The sequence below is a fragment of the Ursus americanus genome, chromosome 2, assembly GCF_024610735.1.
Source record: "Ursus americanus isolate L20-20 chromosome 2, mUrsAme1.1.p, whole genome shotgun sequence".
In the NCBI taxonomy this organism is placed as follows: domain Eukaryota; kingdom Metazoa; phylum Chordata; class Mammalia; order Carnivora; family Ursidae; genus Ursus; species Ursus americanus.
Window position 1 is genome coordinate 36,456,941 of NC_142128.1, and position 14,916 is coordinate 36,471,856.

General features: G+C 53.7%; 1 protein-coding gene across 2 annotated transcripts in view; it reads left to right on the forward strand.

Annotated features, from left to right (window-relative positions):
* Positions 1–14,327: 14,327 nt before the first annotated feature.
* Positions 14,328–14,916, forward strand: part of PPL (periplakin) — a 43,157-nt gene continuing 42,568 nt past the window's right edge. The window contains exon 1 of one of the 2 annotated variants that reach the window (XM_045783936.2): positions 14,328–14,582. In XM_045783936.2, the coding sequence (XP_045639892.2) occupies positions 14,521–14,582 (62 nt within the window). In that variant the 5' untranslated portion in view covers positions 14,328–14,520. The remainder of the gene's footprint in view (positions 14,583–14,916) is intronic. The other variant, XM_045783937.2, reaches the window with a different exon arrangement.

The window sequence follows — 14,916 nt, forward strand, 5'->3', positions numbered from 1 at the left end:
GGAGCGAGACCTGCCTGGCGGGAGTGCTCCAGGACCTGGGACAGCGGAGAATCCGGCCTGGCCCCGCCCCTGGCCTGGCCCCGCCCATGCCGCCCTGCTTCGGTCCCGCCCAGATTTCCAGGGCCCGTGAATGGTCCTGTCCTAGCCTCGCCCTAGTCTTAGCCCCTCCCTTCCTTTATTTATCCCCCGTTTGCCTTCAGCCCAGCCCGGCCCCTTCTCAAGATTGGCCACGCCTCAGGTAGGCCCCGCCCCCACGCTGGTCCCTCCCCGAAGACTCCCAGCCTCGAAAATGGCCCAGCCCCGGGAAGACCCCGCCCCACGGCTCCACCTCCAGTCAAGCTCTGCCCCCACGCGGACCTTTGCCCCGCCCACCCCCTCCCTTCTTAGTAAGGTTTACTTTCATACTCTGATTACCCTGGTCGCCTAGTCTCTGAGCCCCGCCCCTCCCATGCGCTACCTCTAGAGCCCTACAGGCTCTGCCCCAAGCCCCGCCCCTTCATGCATCATTCATTCATCTGCGTAGGCTTACAGAGCACCTACTAAGTGTCAGGCCCTTCCAGGTACTGGAGAGTCATTAAGTGAACAAAACACAAAAATCCTGCCCTCCTGGAGCTTACACTCCTGGGGGATCATACATTAAATAAATAAGGCAAATAGTATGTAAGATGGAGAAAAATACCAAGGAGAAAAAAGCAGGCAGGGAAAGTTTCAAGAAGTGAATGAAGCGAGGGTACAGTTTAAAACAGAACAGACTGGGGCCTCCCTGGGAGGGTGACATTTGGCCATCATCTCCTTTTAGCTCATATCCAAACCATCTAGCCCTCTCACGATCCCCAGGGAACCAGCCTCCCTTCCAAAGCCCTCTCTTTCCACTCCCCACCTATCCGGCCTGGAAGAGCCAACATGCTGGCTCTGGACAACCCTATCATTCGTGTATTCATTCACTGGACATTTACTGAGCACCTACTATGTGCCAGCACTGGAGGACTTCACCCATTCACAAGGGGGAATCAGGCAGACGCGCCTGCCCTCGCGTGGCCCACAGTCCTGGACATGAAAAGGGTGTGACAATGCTCTGTTTAGCAAATACAAACGCCTTTGCATCCTATGGTAATCAGCCCTTGTTCGTTTCCTTTCTAGCATGTGTCACACTCTAATCATTTATTCATTCATTTTATTTATTTGTGCGTTATTGACTGTCCCGGGAGACTGTGACTCCGTAAGTCAGGGACCATGCCTGTCTTATTCATCTGCGCCCAGGTCCGCAGGACCTTACTGGGTACCGGGCGCACAGTAGGTGCTCAGTGCTTTTTTTTCAATTAAAGTTACCAACAATGGAAATGGAGCGCAAAGTTGCCATCCCTGCCACAAGGTGGCAGCAAACGACAGTCCACGACTCCAGGGTCCTCACACCAAGGGGAGTTGTTGCAGGCGACCGGGTCCACGGATGTTTCGCGGTACCCGGAGCTGAGCAAGGAAACTAGCATGCTTGTCCTAGGCGTCCGTGCCGTGCGCGTAGTGAGCACTAACACTTAGCTGTTGTTACAGCACGGAAGGCGCTAAATTAGCATTAAGTAACCGCAGAGCGGGATGTTTACACCTAGAAAGATGGGGCGGAGCAGTCTGTCCCAAACCCTTCAGCTCCTCCGACTCCTTTCAGCAGAGTTCATGTTAAAATGCAGATTCCCGGGCACCGCTCAGAGGAGTCTAGGAATCTTCCTGTTTAACAAGTTCCCCAAGTGATTCTTCTTTAAGTGGACAGGTGTGGTGCTGGCTGACAGATCGTGGGGGGTCCTTCCAAGCGCTTGGGGATCCTGGAGTGCTCGGACTAAAGGCCAGCCCCGAGCCGGAGGCGGCGTGCTCATACGCGGGGGAGGTCCGCTCGCCAGAGCTCCTCCCAGATGTGGGTGTGCTTCCACTCCAATTCACTCCCTTTCGGTTCTGGCAGAATCTTGGCTACCCACCCACACACGTGTCTCCTTTGCCACAGAAGGTGACAGCTTGGGGGAGCAGGAACGGGCGTGGGAGTTGCAGGGAGCGGGACAGGAAGAGCCCCAGGAGGAGAGGAGAGGCCCTGAGACTGCGGGGGAGGCCTCAAGTTTCCGCGCCTCCCCCGCCCCCAACAGGTGGGAATGGGACACGCGGGGGGGAGGGGGGGGCGACTGCCGGGTGGGTTCGGAAACCTCAAATTGGAAAATGCGGCCCAAAGTGGAGACCCTAACTCCCTCCTCCTCCAGCTCGAGGGAAACGAATTAATAATAGCAGAGCCCAGCACGTGTTACCTATTATGAGCACCATTCTGTTACTAATTATTCCTACCATCTATTGAGCATTTATTTGGCACGTGCTGTTCCAGGCACCGTTCTAAGGCCTTACAAACATTTAATCCTCAAAATCAACCCCTGCAGTGATGGAAGTGTTTCGGAACTCCGTAGAGTGGTCGTTGCCCAACATTATGAATGCGCTCAATGCCACTGAATTATACACATCGAAATGGTTAATATTAAAACGGTTAGTGGTTATGTTATATGATTAGTATCTAAATTTTTTAAAAAGAACTTTTAAGATCAAAACTATTTTAGTCTTCATTTTAAAGATAAGGAAACTATGGCACAGAGAGATTGAGTAACTTGCCCAAGGTCACACAGCTACTAAGAAACTCAAACCCAGGACTCTAGTTCTCCAGTGCCTTCTTCTGCCTGGGACTATAGCTGAATTACCCAGAAGATATGATTTTCCAGCCTCGACTGTAAAGATATCCAGGCATCTTGTTCTGGGCTAAGGAGGTACTCCAAGGATGGGCTGGTTCCATGCGGTCTGGCGGGCGGGGAAGGTGAGAGGTCAGTCCCAGGGGTGGGACCTTCGGCCTCTAACTGCTGCTTCCTACTTGCCCTGCGGGAATGACCAAGCCAAAGCTGTCTTGTGGCGAGGTAATTTTTGAAAACTCTAGAAACCCCACCCTAAATCTCTGAATATCTCCCCCACAGATGGGCCCCTGTCACAGGAAATTCAACCATTAGTAATGCATTTATTTGAGTAAAAAGCACCGGGCCCAAATGTAGATATCCTCAGAATGCGTCCTGCGGGGAGATGTCCTCAGTTGGATAGCTTTGTATGACACCAAGAACTGATGGGGTGAAGAGGGGGTTGAGAGTAAGGGGATCCAAAGTCCAGACCCTTGTGGGGACACAAGTGGCCCTTGATGTGGGCCCTGGAATACATGAGGGCCCTGGGACGATGCTGAAGCTGGAGAGGTTGGGGCATTTTTAAAATCGTGGTTAATATACATAAAAGTTATCATCTTAGCCATTTTTAAGTGTACAATTCAGTGGTTTTTTGTACATTCACAAGGTTGTGCAACTATCCACCACTATCCAGTCCCAGAACATTTTCATCACCCCAAAAGGAAACCTGTATCCATCAAGCAGTCCCTCCTCCTTTCTCCCTCCCCCAGCCCCTGGCAATCCCCAATCTGTTTTCTGCACCACATCTCATTTGTCCCAGAGCTGCCTCTATTTCCTCTCCCTTCTCAGAATAGGTCTCAGGAACCTCCTGGATTTGGGAATCTCGAGGGCCATAGGGGTCCTTGGCAGGGTGGCCACGTACAGGTGTGCAGGCTGTAACCTGCGCAACTCTATGCAAGGGTCCCTGTCATTGGGCAGCTTTGATGGAATAAGAGGCTGAGTCTGGAGGGGCCTGATCCTGGAGGCTGCACAGCCAGGCACTGCGCACTTAGACCCCCAGTCCACCCCCAGGTCTAGTCGCTGCCACACAAGCTTTGGGACTTCTCCAGGCGCTGCAGGTGGGGTCAGGGTCCAAAGTTGAGTAAAAGGCTGTTCGAGCCCCAGGAGCTCTCAGTCAGGAGGAAAGAGAGAGGGAGCAAAGGTAGGGTGCACCAGGGGTCAGTGTGGCACTTGGAAGGAGGCTGGGTGGCAGAGTGGGGAGCAGTGGGTGCTAGAGTCAGGTTGGCCTGGGTGTGAATTCTGGCCCTGCCACCTTGTGGTGTCCCTGCAGCGCATATGGCTACAGTGTCCCCTCCTTTGAAGTGGGGATAACATGGACATTGTCCAGCCTTAAAAAGGAAGAGGATTCTGTCACATGCTACAACGTGGATGAATCTTGAAGACATTGAGCTCAGTGAAAGAAGCCAGTCACAAAAGGACAAATACTGTTTGATTCCAATTATACGAAGGACATAGAGTGGTCAAATTCATTGAGACAGAAAGTGAAAGGGTGGGTGCAGGGGGGGGAGGGGAAATGGGGAGTTAATGTTTAATGGGGCAGGTTTCAGTTTTGCAAGATGAGAGAGAAGGTTGTAGGGCTTGATGGTGGTGATGATTGCACAACAGCGTGAATGTACCTGATCCCACTGAACTGTGCACTTTAAAATGGTTAAAATGGTAAGGTGGTTTTTTTTAAAGTTTTAATCTTAATTCCAGTTAGTAAAATGTAAGTTTTATATTATGTATATCTGACCATAACAATTCAAGAAATCACGTTGGGAAAATTAAAAAAAAAAAGTTAGGGGTAAATAGTGTGAGCTAGGAGAGAAGGACCGTTTTCCAGGGGACTTCTGGGAGAGGGTGGCATTTGAGATGGTGCAGTGAAGGAAAGTGATAACTGTGCTTATTAAGACATAATTCTCACACCATACAGTACACCCACATACAGTATACGAGCCAGGGGTTTTTAGTATATTCGCAGAATGGTATATTCAACCACCGCCACCAGTTTTTAGAACATTTTCATCACCCCAAAAAGAAACCCTGTAACCTTTAGCAGTCCCTCCCCATGTATCCCCCAACCCCTGGCAACCACTGGTTTGCTTTCTGTCTCTATGGATTTACCTGTTCTGGACATTTCATATCAATGGAATCACACGCAACGTGGCCTCTCATGATTAGCTTCTCTCACTGAGCATCGTGTCTCCGAGGTTCCTCCGTGTTCCCCCAGTCCCTACTCTCCTGCTTTCACCCATGACCTTTCTCAGGCCCCAAGTTACGGTGATGGCAACACAGAGTCCCTCTTTGGGGAAAGGAAGAAGGAACCTCGTGTATCAATTTCCTACTGCTGCTTTAAAAAAACCCAACAACTCACAAAGTTATTATCTGACAATTATGGAGATCATAAATGTGAAATCACTCTCACTGGGCTAACATCAGAGTGTCAGCAGGGTTCGCTCCTTCTGGAACCTCTGAAGGGAGAATCCATTTCCGTGCCTTTTCAGCTCCTAGAGCCTGTTGGCATTCCTTGGCTTGTGGCTCCTGCCTGTATCGTCAGATCTCATCTCTCCATCTCTAGCTGCGCTGGTCACTGCGCGGCCTTCTTTTCACAGTGGGTCTCCATGTTGAAAATCTCCTGCCTTTCTCTTATAAGGACAGTTGTCATTGGCTGCAGGGCCCGCCCTAAATCCAGGACAATCTCATCTTGAGATCCTTAACTTAATTGCCTCTAGAAAGAAACTTTTTCCAAATGAGGTCACATTCCTAGATTGCAGGGGGTTAGGACTTGGACTTACCTTTTTTGGGGGGCCACCATTAGCCCACTGCAGGGCCCACCTGTGGTTGTACCTTGGGTTGGTTTGCCTCCTCCTGGTACATTCTCCCTCTTGCCCCTGTCATTGCAAAAGCAAATTTCCTGCACCCAAGCTCGGTGCTTAGGGGGACCAGGACCAGGACTGCTATGGACTCTGACTCCTCCGGGTTGGAAGGAGGATGCATTGCCATTGCCATTGCCCTTCAGCAAGTTAGCTGTGACACCAACCCCTCATCCTAGGTTCCTCTAGAACAGTGCAGGTGGCAGCAGGGATAGGCAGAGGGAAAAATGGTATCTGAGAGAGGTTGGACTATGGTGCTGGACCTGGGCACTCCAATATTAAGAGGTCAGCCCAGGTCATGATTCCGCCCACCACACTGGGGTCAGACCAAGATGCCGGGCAGGTAGGAGGTTGGCCACGGGCACCAAAACCTACACTTGGTCCCATTAACAGAGCAGACATTAAGGGATTCCCAAGGGAGTCCCCCCCCCCCCACCCAGCTCGGTCTCTAAGGCCTCAGCTGCCCCTGCCTGGGGGAGAAGCCAGGGTCCTGGGCTGTCCACTTCTCCTCTATGCCTGGGTCCAATCTATTTTCCAGAGCCACTCAAAGCAATAACCACCAACCACATGCAGCTGTTTAAATTTAAATTAATTACATGGATATTAACATATCATATATTTATATAAATAATAAATACAAACAATAAAATTTAAAATTCACTTGGACTCATTTCAAGTGCTCAACAGACACATGTGGCTTGTGCCTCCCATGTACACAGAATATTTCCATCATCTCAGGAAGTGCCGTTGGACAGGGCTTCTCCAGATTCGCCCCTAGACCAGCAGAGGCTGGGCCCTTTCCGGAGAACAGGATGGACTGAACGGGGGCCGGGGGTGAAGGAGGGGGTGTTTGTCCAGAGCCAACTGGTGTTGACTCATCGGTCCTGGGGCCTGGGCCCAGGCGAGGGATTAAGCCTGAGCCGGTGACCAGAGAATGGCCTGGGAGGGCAGCGCATGGGGGCTTGGCCACCCAGGTCCCTGGCAGGAATGTTTGACCTCAGCAGAGAGAGTGGACAAAAGGCTCAGGCAGACCCAGACCTAGGCTGGCAGGAGGGATACAGCGGGGGCAGCTCTATTTTACATCACAAATGGCAAAAGAGGCTACATGCAGTGGTGGGTCACTTCCTTTTTTCACTTAATACAGCCAGCGCTTCCTTCCTTGTGAGGCCTGTAGACCCCCCATGTGTCTGTCCCCTTCCACCCGTTGTCCAATGTCTCCCTCAGTATTTGTCAGCTACGCCCCGCGCCCTTGGTGGGCATTTAGGTTATTTCATTTCTTTAAAATGTGTCGTCTGTCTGCTTTTCTCTTTCCCTTCTCAGGTTGAGAATACGTGGGTTGTATCTTGTTAGCTGCTATATCCTCAGGGCTGGGCACACAGTAGGTGCCCGATAAATGGATGAGTAAATGTGTGGGAGGCACTGCGGAGGCAAGGAAATCCTCCCCCAAAGGGTTAGGGGGAGCCTGATTCCTGTGGAAATGCCAGTGATGCTTGGGAGTGTGATGAGGGAACTGGGGTCCGTCACTTGCCTCCCACCCCTTCCTTGCCAGGGCCTCGACCACGCTCAGCCTCGGGTCTGACTGCCTTCCTCACAGTTGTCTCCAGACCCCTGCTCCACGACTTTGCCTGGGGTGCTCCATCGCTGGGGACCCAGGACAGGTGCCATCTTCCACCCACAGGTGGCATTAAACTCACAATCCCCCGTCCCCAGCCCTCTGCAGCAAGCTTCCTGTGGGCAGGAAGTCCTGTCTGTTGTGCTCAACCTTGTATCCTGAGTGCCTACAACAGGCCTTGTCACATAGTAGGTGCTCAATAAATATTTGATGAATGAATGAATGGATGAATGAATCAATGAATGAACACCTTCTCTTCACCATAGTTCTGAGTCAGGACCTACTAACCTTTGGTCAGTCCTCTTCTGTGGACCTTCCCCGAGACCGTTATCGTGCATTGACCCCCATGTTCATTCGTTCAGTAGTGACATTGAGCGCCTACTCTGTGTCGAGCACCCTGCTGAATGGTGGCAGACGTGGGGACAAGGGCTCAGATTGCACAGTTGTTAGTTTGGTTTTTTTTTTTTAATATTTTAAAGATTTATTGATTTACTTTAGAGAATAAGAGAGGGCTAGTGGAGGTAGGGGCAGAGGGAGAGGGAGACAAGCTGACTCCCCACTGAGCGGGGAGCCCAACTCAGAGCTCGATCCCAGGACCCTGAGATCATGACCTGAGCTGAAATCAAGAGTTGGACGCTCGACCGTCTGAGCCACCTAGGCACCCCAGATTGCAGGGTTTAAATCCTGAGTCCTCTCCTGACTACCTTGAGCAGACACTTAACATCTTGGAGCCTCGGTTTCCACACCTGATAAGTGGGGAGAGTTGGAGGGCCAGTTCATCATCTTTGTTGTGGTCATGGTTTCACTGTTGGGTCCTGATGTTGAAACTCATTGGATGGTACACTTTTTTTTTTTTAATTTTTAAAAAAAGATGTTATTTATTTATTTGAGAGAGAGAGACAGAGATCGTGAGAGAAAGCACAAGCAGGGAGGAGAGGGAGAAGCAGGCTCCCCACTGGGCCTGGAGCCCAACACAGGGCTAGATCCCAGGACCCTGGGATCATGACCTGAGCCAAAGGCAGGCACTTAACCGACTGAGCCCCCAGGTGACCCTGGATGGTACATTTTAAATATGTCCCCTTTGTTGTACGTCCATCACACCTCAATCAAGCTGGAATCCATAGGCCAAGCACTTAGCACAGGGCCTAGCACATAGTAATTGCTCAGCAGAAGTTGTGATTGTCATTACTACATGTCTTACTTCACAGAATCCTTTCAAGACCCTGTGGAGCAGGTGTCAGAGTATTCCCATTTTGCAGGTGGAGACGCTGAGGTTCAGAGAAGTGAAAACATTTCCCCAGGGTCACATAGCTAGGAAACAAAGGAGCTAGGATTTGACATCTTAACTCACTGGTTCTTCCTCATTTTACAGATGGAGAAACTGAGGTTCAGAGAGGTTAAGCCACTAGCCTAAGGTCACACAGCTGGGTACATGGCAGAATCAGAATTCAAACCCAGGTGGGCTTCAGACTAAAACCTGATTTGATTCTGCCCCTTGTGGCCTAGCTTGCCCATCACTCAGGCCTCCAGGCTCTGGAGGGAATGGGGTTCTGACCTTCTGACCTGGGCCAGCCCCAGGGGTGGCCACACCCTGGACACTGGCCCCAGAAATGCAGCCCTACCGGTCAGGGAAGCGTGAGCCCTGGCAGGGCCCCACAAGGCGGGGTGGGAGGAAGAAAGGTTGGGCGTTTAGGGGAGGACAAGAGTTTTGGGGTAGGGTTGGGCAGCCTGTCCTGCGGGGATCCCAGTCCTGGCAGAGCCTGTCCGGTCCCACCCAGCTCCACTCTCTGCCCTGACAGCGTGACCTCCTCACTGGGAGGCCCTTCTGACCTGGCTGACAGACCGAGGGATGGGCTTAAAAAATGAGGTGTCCAGAGAGAGGGAGCAGGTTGTACCGGAAAGCAATCCAGGGTTCAAGATGAGGCCTGGATCTGCCAGATGGACTGATGGGCTAGTATGGCTGGGTCAGAGTGGGTGAGGCAGGGTCTGAGAGTCCCCCTGCAGAGCCGAGGGTTAACCCCTCAGTGGCTGGGACTGGGGGAAGGGCCAGGGCTGCCAGGGGCACCAGGGCTTCAGAGTGGCCGCTGTTCAGCCGCTGTCAGGAGCTGTTTCAATATTTTGACAACAGACACAGCTGTCACAGATACACACCTGCATCCAGAGGGAGCTGGTAGGAGGGTCCTCTGAGCAGCGGCTCTCTGGGAGAGCAGCAGGGTGGGGCTGCTTGGCAGGCAGTGGGGAGGTGGCCGGGATGGGGCAGCCTGCCAGGGGCCCCCCAGCGGGTAGGGCTCTGGGGCACATTCTTGGGGGATGACTCAGGGGCAGGCAGAGTGGGTGACTCACCATGGACCCTTTCCTCCCCCTGCTGCTAGGGTCCAGCCTCCCTTCTGGCCCCAGGGGTGTTGTGGGGAGCTCACCAGGCCCCCAGCCCAGGACTGAGTGTGAGTCAGCCCAGCTGGGCTGGAGAGACAGCATGATTTTTCCATCCCTTGCATTGTTCTGCAAGAAAAGTAAATACATGTTACAAAACACAGGGTGAAGCTGGGCCAGTCCCCTCCTGTCCCCTTGAAGAGTGGTGAGGAGGGGGCCTCTATGCCAGGTGCTTGGTGCACATCATGCTCCCATTTTACAGATGGGGAGACCGAGATCCCAAAAGGTTAAGCCTCCCCAGCAAGGGCACACAGGTGGGTGCGTGGCTGAGCCAGGATTCATACCCAGGTGGGCTTCAAGCTACGGCCCGTGGGCTCTTCCCAGGTGGGTGTAGACAGGGCCCTGTGCTGCGTCTGTCTATTGGCAGCTGTGTTTCTCAGGGTGGTCCAGCAATCAGGGAGTAGGTGCTTGTTAACACGTAGATTCCTGGGCCCTTCTAGACCCACCCAACCCGGGGACTCTAGAATCTGCATTTTTAAATGCTGCTCAGGTGGGGTGTGAGGTCACACAGTTGCAGACCAGTGATGGCTGTCCACAGGAGGATGGGAGGAGAAGGCACTGTGGTTAGGAACAGGCTGCTGGTCCCACACACCCCTCTCTCTGGGGCTGGGGGAATGCTGCCCTTCTTGTTTCAAACTGGTTCACAGAAACACCCCAAGCCAGTGAGTGAGTGAGTGAGCACCTCTCCAACTGCTGGGGAAACAATGACAGCAAACAAGGAGGGTGTGGGTGATCCTTCAGAAGGCGGTGGCCTCCTGGGAGTCAGCAGCCTGGCCCCGCTGCAGAGAGGGGACTGGGTTCAGGGACCGAGGGTGGCCTGGTTGCCAGGGCACTGGAGAGCCCTGCAGGTGCCATCTCCGTGGGTCTAACCATCAAGCAAACCCCAGGAAAGCAAACACCCTCCCCCGAACCCCCACCCCCAGTCGACCAGGGGATGAGTCACTTGGCATAAGAGGGCTCCGCGGAACCAAACAAATCCCATCTGCCCAGAGGAGGATGCACGGGGCCAGAACACAGCTCCCACCCCATCCGGGCTGCCCACAGACGAGTGTCGTGCACACGTGTGTACGCACACACAGCCGCACCAGCTCCGAGTCCAGATTTTAGAGCACAGAGCAGGAAGGGATGGTGAAGCACAGCCCAAATTCCTCCCTGAATCTGCTAATTCTCCCCAGCTGAGTCAGCGAGAGGCTGGGAGGGTGGAGGTGGGTGGGGGTCCAAGCTCGGTGCTGGAGCAGGCGAACCCAGGAACCAGCCCTGCTGGGCACTGGGCCTCTCAGGGCCTCAGTGAGCTTTAAGAGAGCTTTGCCCCTGGTGGGGAGGGCTGGCCTGCTTCGCCCAGTGGGGGTCCTTGGGGAGAACTAATCAGCTGAGGCATGTTGGGCACATGCCATGTTGCCTGGCACGGAGTCCGTCCTCCATAAATGAGAAATGGCATGAATATCAGCAGTGTCGTGACTGTTATCAGCCACTGAGCTGCAAGCAGGCTAACCTGGAGGTCCCTAGCCTGGTTTCCTTCCCAAAGCGAACCATCACCTTTCTTTCTTTTTTTTTTTTTCTTTTTATTTATTGATTTGAGAGCGAGAGAGAGCGGGGGGGGGGGGCAGAGGGAGAGGGAAAGAGAGAATTCCAAGCAGACTCTGCACCAGACTTGGAGCCCGGCATGGGGCTCTATCCCACAACCCATGAAATCACGACCTGAGCCTAAACCAAGAGCCAGACCCTCAACTGACTGTGCCACGCAGACCCCCCCCACCACCACCATCACCTTTCTAAGAGGCGTGGGAAAGAAGATTTGGCAATTAGGAGAAGTCCAGAGTTTTGACACAGTTTGGAGTTCCCGTGACTGCTTGTACCCCTCAGGCCCACAAGCATGGAGCCCCCAGCGACAGATGTAACCCCCTCCCATTTGCTGAGCCATCACTAACTGCAGGGGTGTGCTAAGTGCTTCACACATGGGAGGCTTAGCCTCTGTGGTTGATGCTAATGCTGTGTGCCCATTTCACAGATGAGGACAACTGAGTCTGAGAGTGGCAAGATGATTTGCCCACGTGCACAAAGGGGAAAGGGATCAAGCAAGGACTCCAACTCAGGTCTCCCAGGCTGCTCCTCCCCATCGTTGGAGCCCTGATAAGGCTCTTCTTCCCAGACTCATCCAGGTGGGCTTTATAGTTTTATCTTTGTCTCAGCTCTTAGACAATCAGCAGCTTGAATGTAGAGCAGCTTCCTGCTTCAGCATAAGTTGTTCTAGTCCCCGAGTTCCGTGACTTTCATAATCTTTACCCACCAGTATTTCCCAGTCCAGTAAGAAAGTCTGAAGAGAAAGGAGGTAGTTACCATAGAGTGTGGTGGGTGCTGATAGAGGGGCATGTAGCCTGGATTGGGGGGCCGGCAGAGGACGGGACAGCAGGGATGGCTCTGGGAAGAGGGAATGCCAGACTTCGGTCATTTTTAAACAAGTTTTTAAAAAGCAACTAAAAAGGCAATTCACGCATGTGTAAAAAATAAAATCAAGAGATTTTTAAATATAAAAATAGGTAAAAAAATAAAATCCAAATACTGTAAAAGGGAATACAATGAAAATTCAGATTTTTGTCTTGTCCCTCCTGAGGGGGCTCACAGCTAACAGTTTCTTGTGGATCCTTCCAGAAGCTTTCTATGCATATACACGTATATTCTCTCCCTTGCACTTCTGGTGCCTGACCACGTGTGTCCACATCTGCCCCTCGTTTGTCTCCAGCTTCATGGTCTCCTAGTGTGGATGCACTATGGGTTATTTACCACTGTCTCCCCATGGCCATTAGGTTGTCTCTAGGGCTGTCTCCATAGCAAAAATGCTGCCATGAACATTCCCTAAAACATGCTTAGCTCCCATGTAAGAGCCCCCTGTCGGGATAGGTAATAGGGAGAAGTAAGGAAAGGGCTTCCAGGCAGAGTTCCCAAACAGGCAAAAGCAGAGAGATCAACAAGGTCCCCTCCTGAGCCCTTGACCCATTTGGGCTGCGGGGAAGGGGTTGTGGGTGGGTAAGCTCTGTGCTGAGTTCGGTTTCTGCAGGCCTTGGGTTCCCTACCCCTGGCCCCCCCCCACACACCTGATACCTATTCCCAATGTCAGCTGGCTGGACTTGAGTCCCTGGTGCCCCCCAGGACCCATCTCTTAAGAGAAAGGCACCTTTGCTGTATTTTGTTTTTTCCCTTTTCTTATCACTGTAGCGGAACCAGGCGTCCAAAGCTGGGAGAACGTTAATATCTGCTGAATGAGTGAATGCAGGAACCCCCTGAAAGCAATAGGCCCTCCCAAAGAAAAATTCATACATGCACATACATTTTGAAAAGAAGCTATGAGGATTCACAGACCCCCTTAAGCCCACCCCTTATTCTTAATGATGCCTCGTTAAGAATAAGATTTTCCTAGAGTCCCTGTAACACTTTGAAACTGAAGTCCTTTGGTGGCAGAGACAAGAGATGGTCAAAAGGATGCTGTGTTTCGCAGATGCTCCGGGTTCCAGGGGCAGTAAAAGACTTTGGGAATCAACTTCACAGCAGCGTCCTTATTTTATAAATAAAAACATGTGGGGAAGGGACTGGCCTGAGGACTGGGGTCCTCCGCGGGGGGTCCTGCCTCCCTGCCCTTCAGACCTCATTGCTCTTCCTTTCTGGCTGGGTTCAGCCCCACCCCCACCACCCTCTAAAGCGGCTCGGAAGCTTCCCAGCTGTCGGGGCCCCATTTGGGTCACTGCCAGACTCGGTTTACTGTCCGTTCAAATGCAGCCTTCTTGACTGGCACTCACCTAACCAGGGAGCACGGTGGGCCACTGTCTAACCCAGGCACCCCATGGCACGCAATTTAACCTGGGCACATGCTGGCAGAAATCTGTAACATGGCTATTCTGAACCAGAATCCAGCCGCTTTTATGACCAGCCATGAAGTATTTCTACCGTGCCAGGGCCTGGAGTTACTAGTTTCAAAGGATTTTTTGTCTGCCCTAGATGGCCAGTTCCTGCACATTTGGTCCAGACACTGTGCTAAGTACTTCGTGTAAATTCTCAACAGAACTCTCCTCCTAACACTTGGGGCTGTGGGCAGTTATCACTGTTTGACAAATAAGGAAACTGAGGCTGGGAGCGGTAAGACTTCTTGCCAGGTGTCAGCTGACCATTTGTGGCTGAGGTCGGGGGATCTGAATCAGGCAGGCGCGCTCCACAACCTCTTTTCTCAATTGCCATTGGCACTGCTACCACCTGAGTGTAATTCACCAGCTAGCCAAGGCACAGAGACCCGTCTGGTCTCTGCCACACCTGTCTGAGGGGACCCACCTGGGTGTGAGCCAAGGAGACGTGAGCGAGCGCCGGGCGCGCGAGGGGCAGCTGAGAGCCAGGTGAGGGCTCTTAGCCAGGGGGCGCGCCAGGCCCGGGGAAGGGGGGTTGAGTGTGGGGCTGGGTGTGCCCGGGAAAGCGGCCTGTGCGCCCCGGCCCACCTGCCAGTCACTAGAGTGCGGAGGCCGGGGAGGGTGGGCCGTGTCCCAGCAGGTCTCGGTGTCCCAACCCCAGCCTAGGCTGGACACTCCACTCGGTCGGACCAGGCCTAGGGCGGGCGCCCAAGGGGCCTGGAAGCCCCGCCCTTCCCGTGGCCCCTCCTCCGGGAAGGTAAGCACCACCTTCTCCGGGAGCGGCTGGGAGAGCCGGAGGCCGGCGGGCGCCCCGCCCCCCGTGAGTAGTGACCGGTCGCCGCCGTCGCCGCGCTGCACTAGGGGTTGCTGCGCCGCCGCTCGCTCACCTGCGTCCGCTGCCCGCCCCTCAGTGCGCGCCGGGCCCGCCCGCCTCCCAGTGCCAGCCCGGCGCCGCGACCCGCCGCCCCCGCCCGCGCACCCCGAGCGCCACCATGAACTCGCTCTTCAGGAAGAGAAACAAAGGCAAATACAGCCCCACCGTGCAGACCCGGAGGTGAGCAGGCGCCACACGCCGCGCCCGGGACGCCCGCGGGAAACCAGCGCGCTGAGGGGCGCCCTAGGCGGGGAAACATAGCCCGGAGCGTGGGGGGAACGGCCTGGCCCGGAGAGCTGCAGGGGGCCCCCGAAAGCATGGCCCAGGGGGCGGGGAGCTGAGCCGGGCGTGCGCGGCAGGCGGGAACGCGTCTCCCGAGGGACACCCTTGAGCTGGCAAGCACTGCCGGGGTGGAAATGGGAATGGGCTGGGGGCGACCGAGGAGAAACATGATACTGGGCACTGGAGAGTTGTAGGAGCCAGGGAGCATTAACTTGGTCACCTAGAGGGCGGA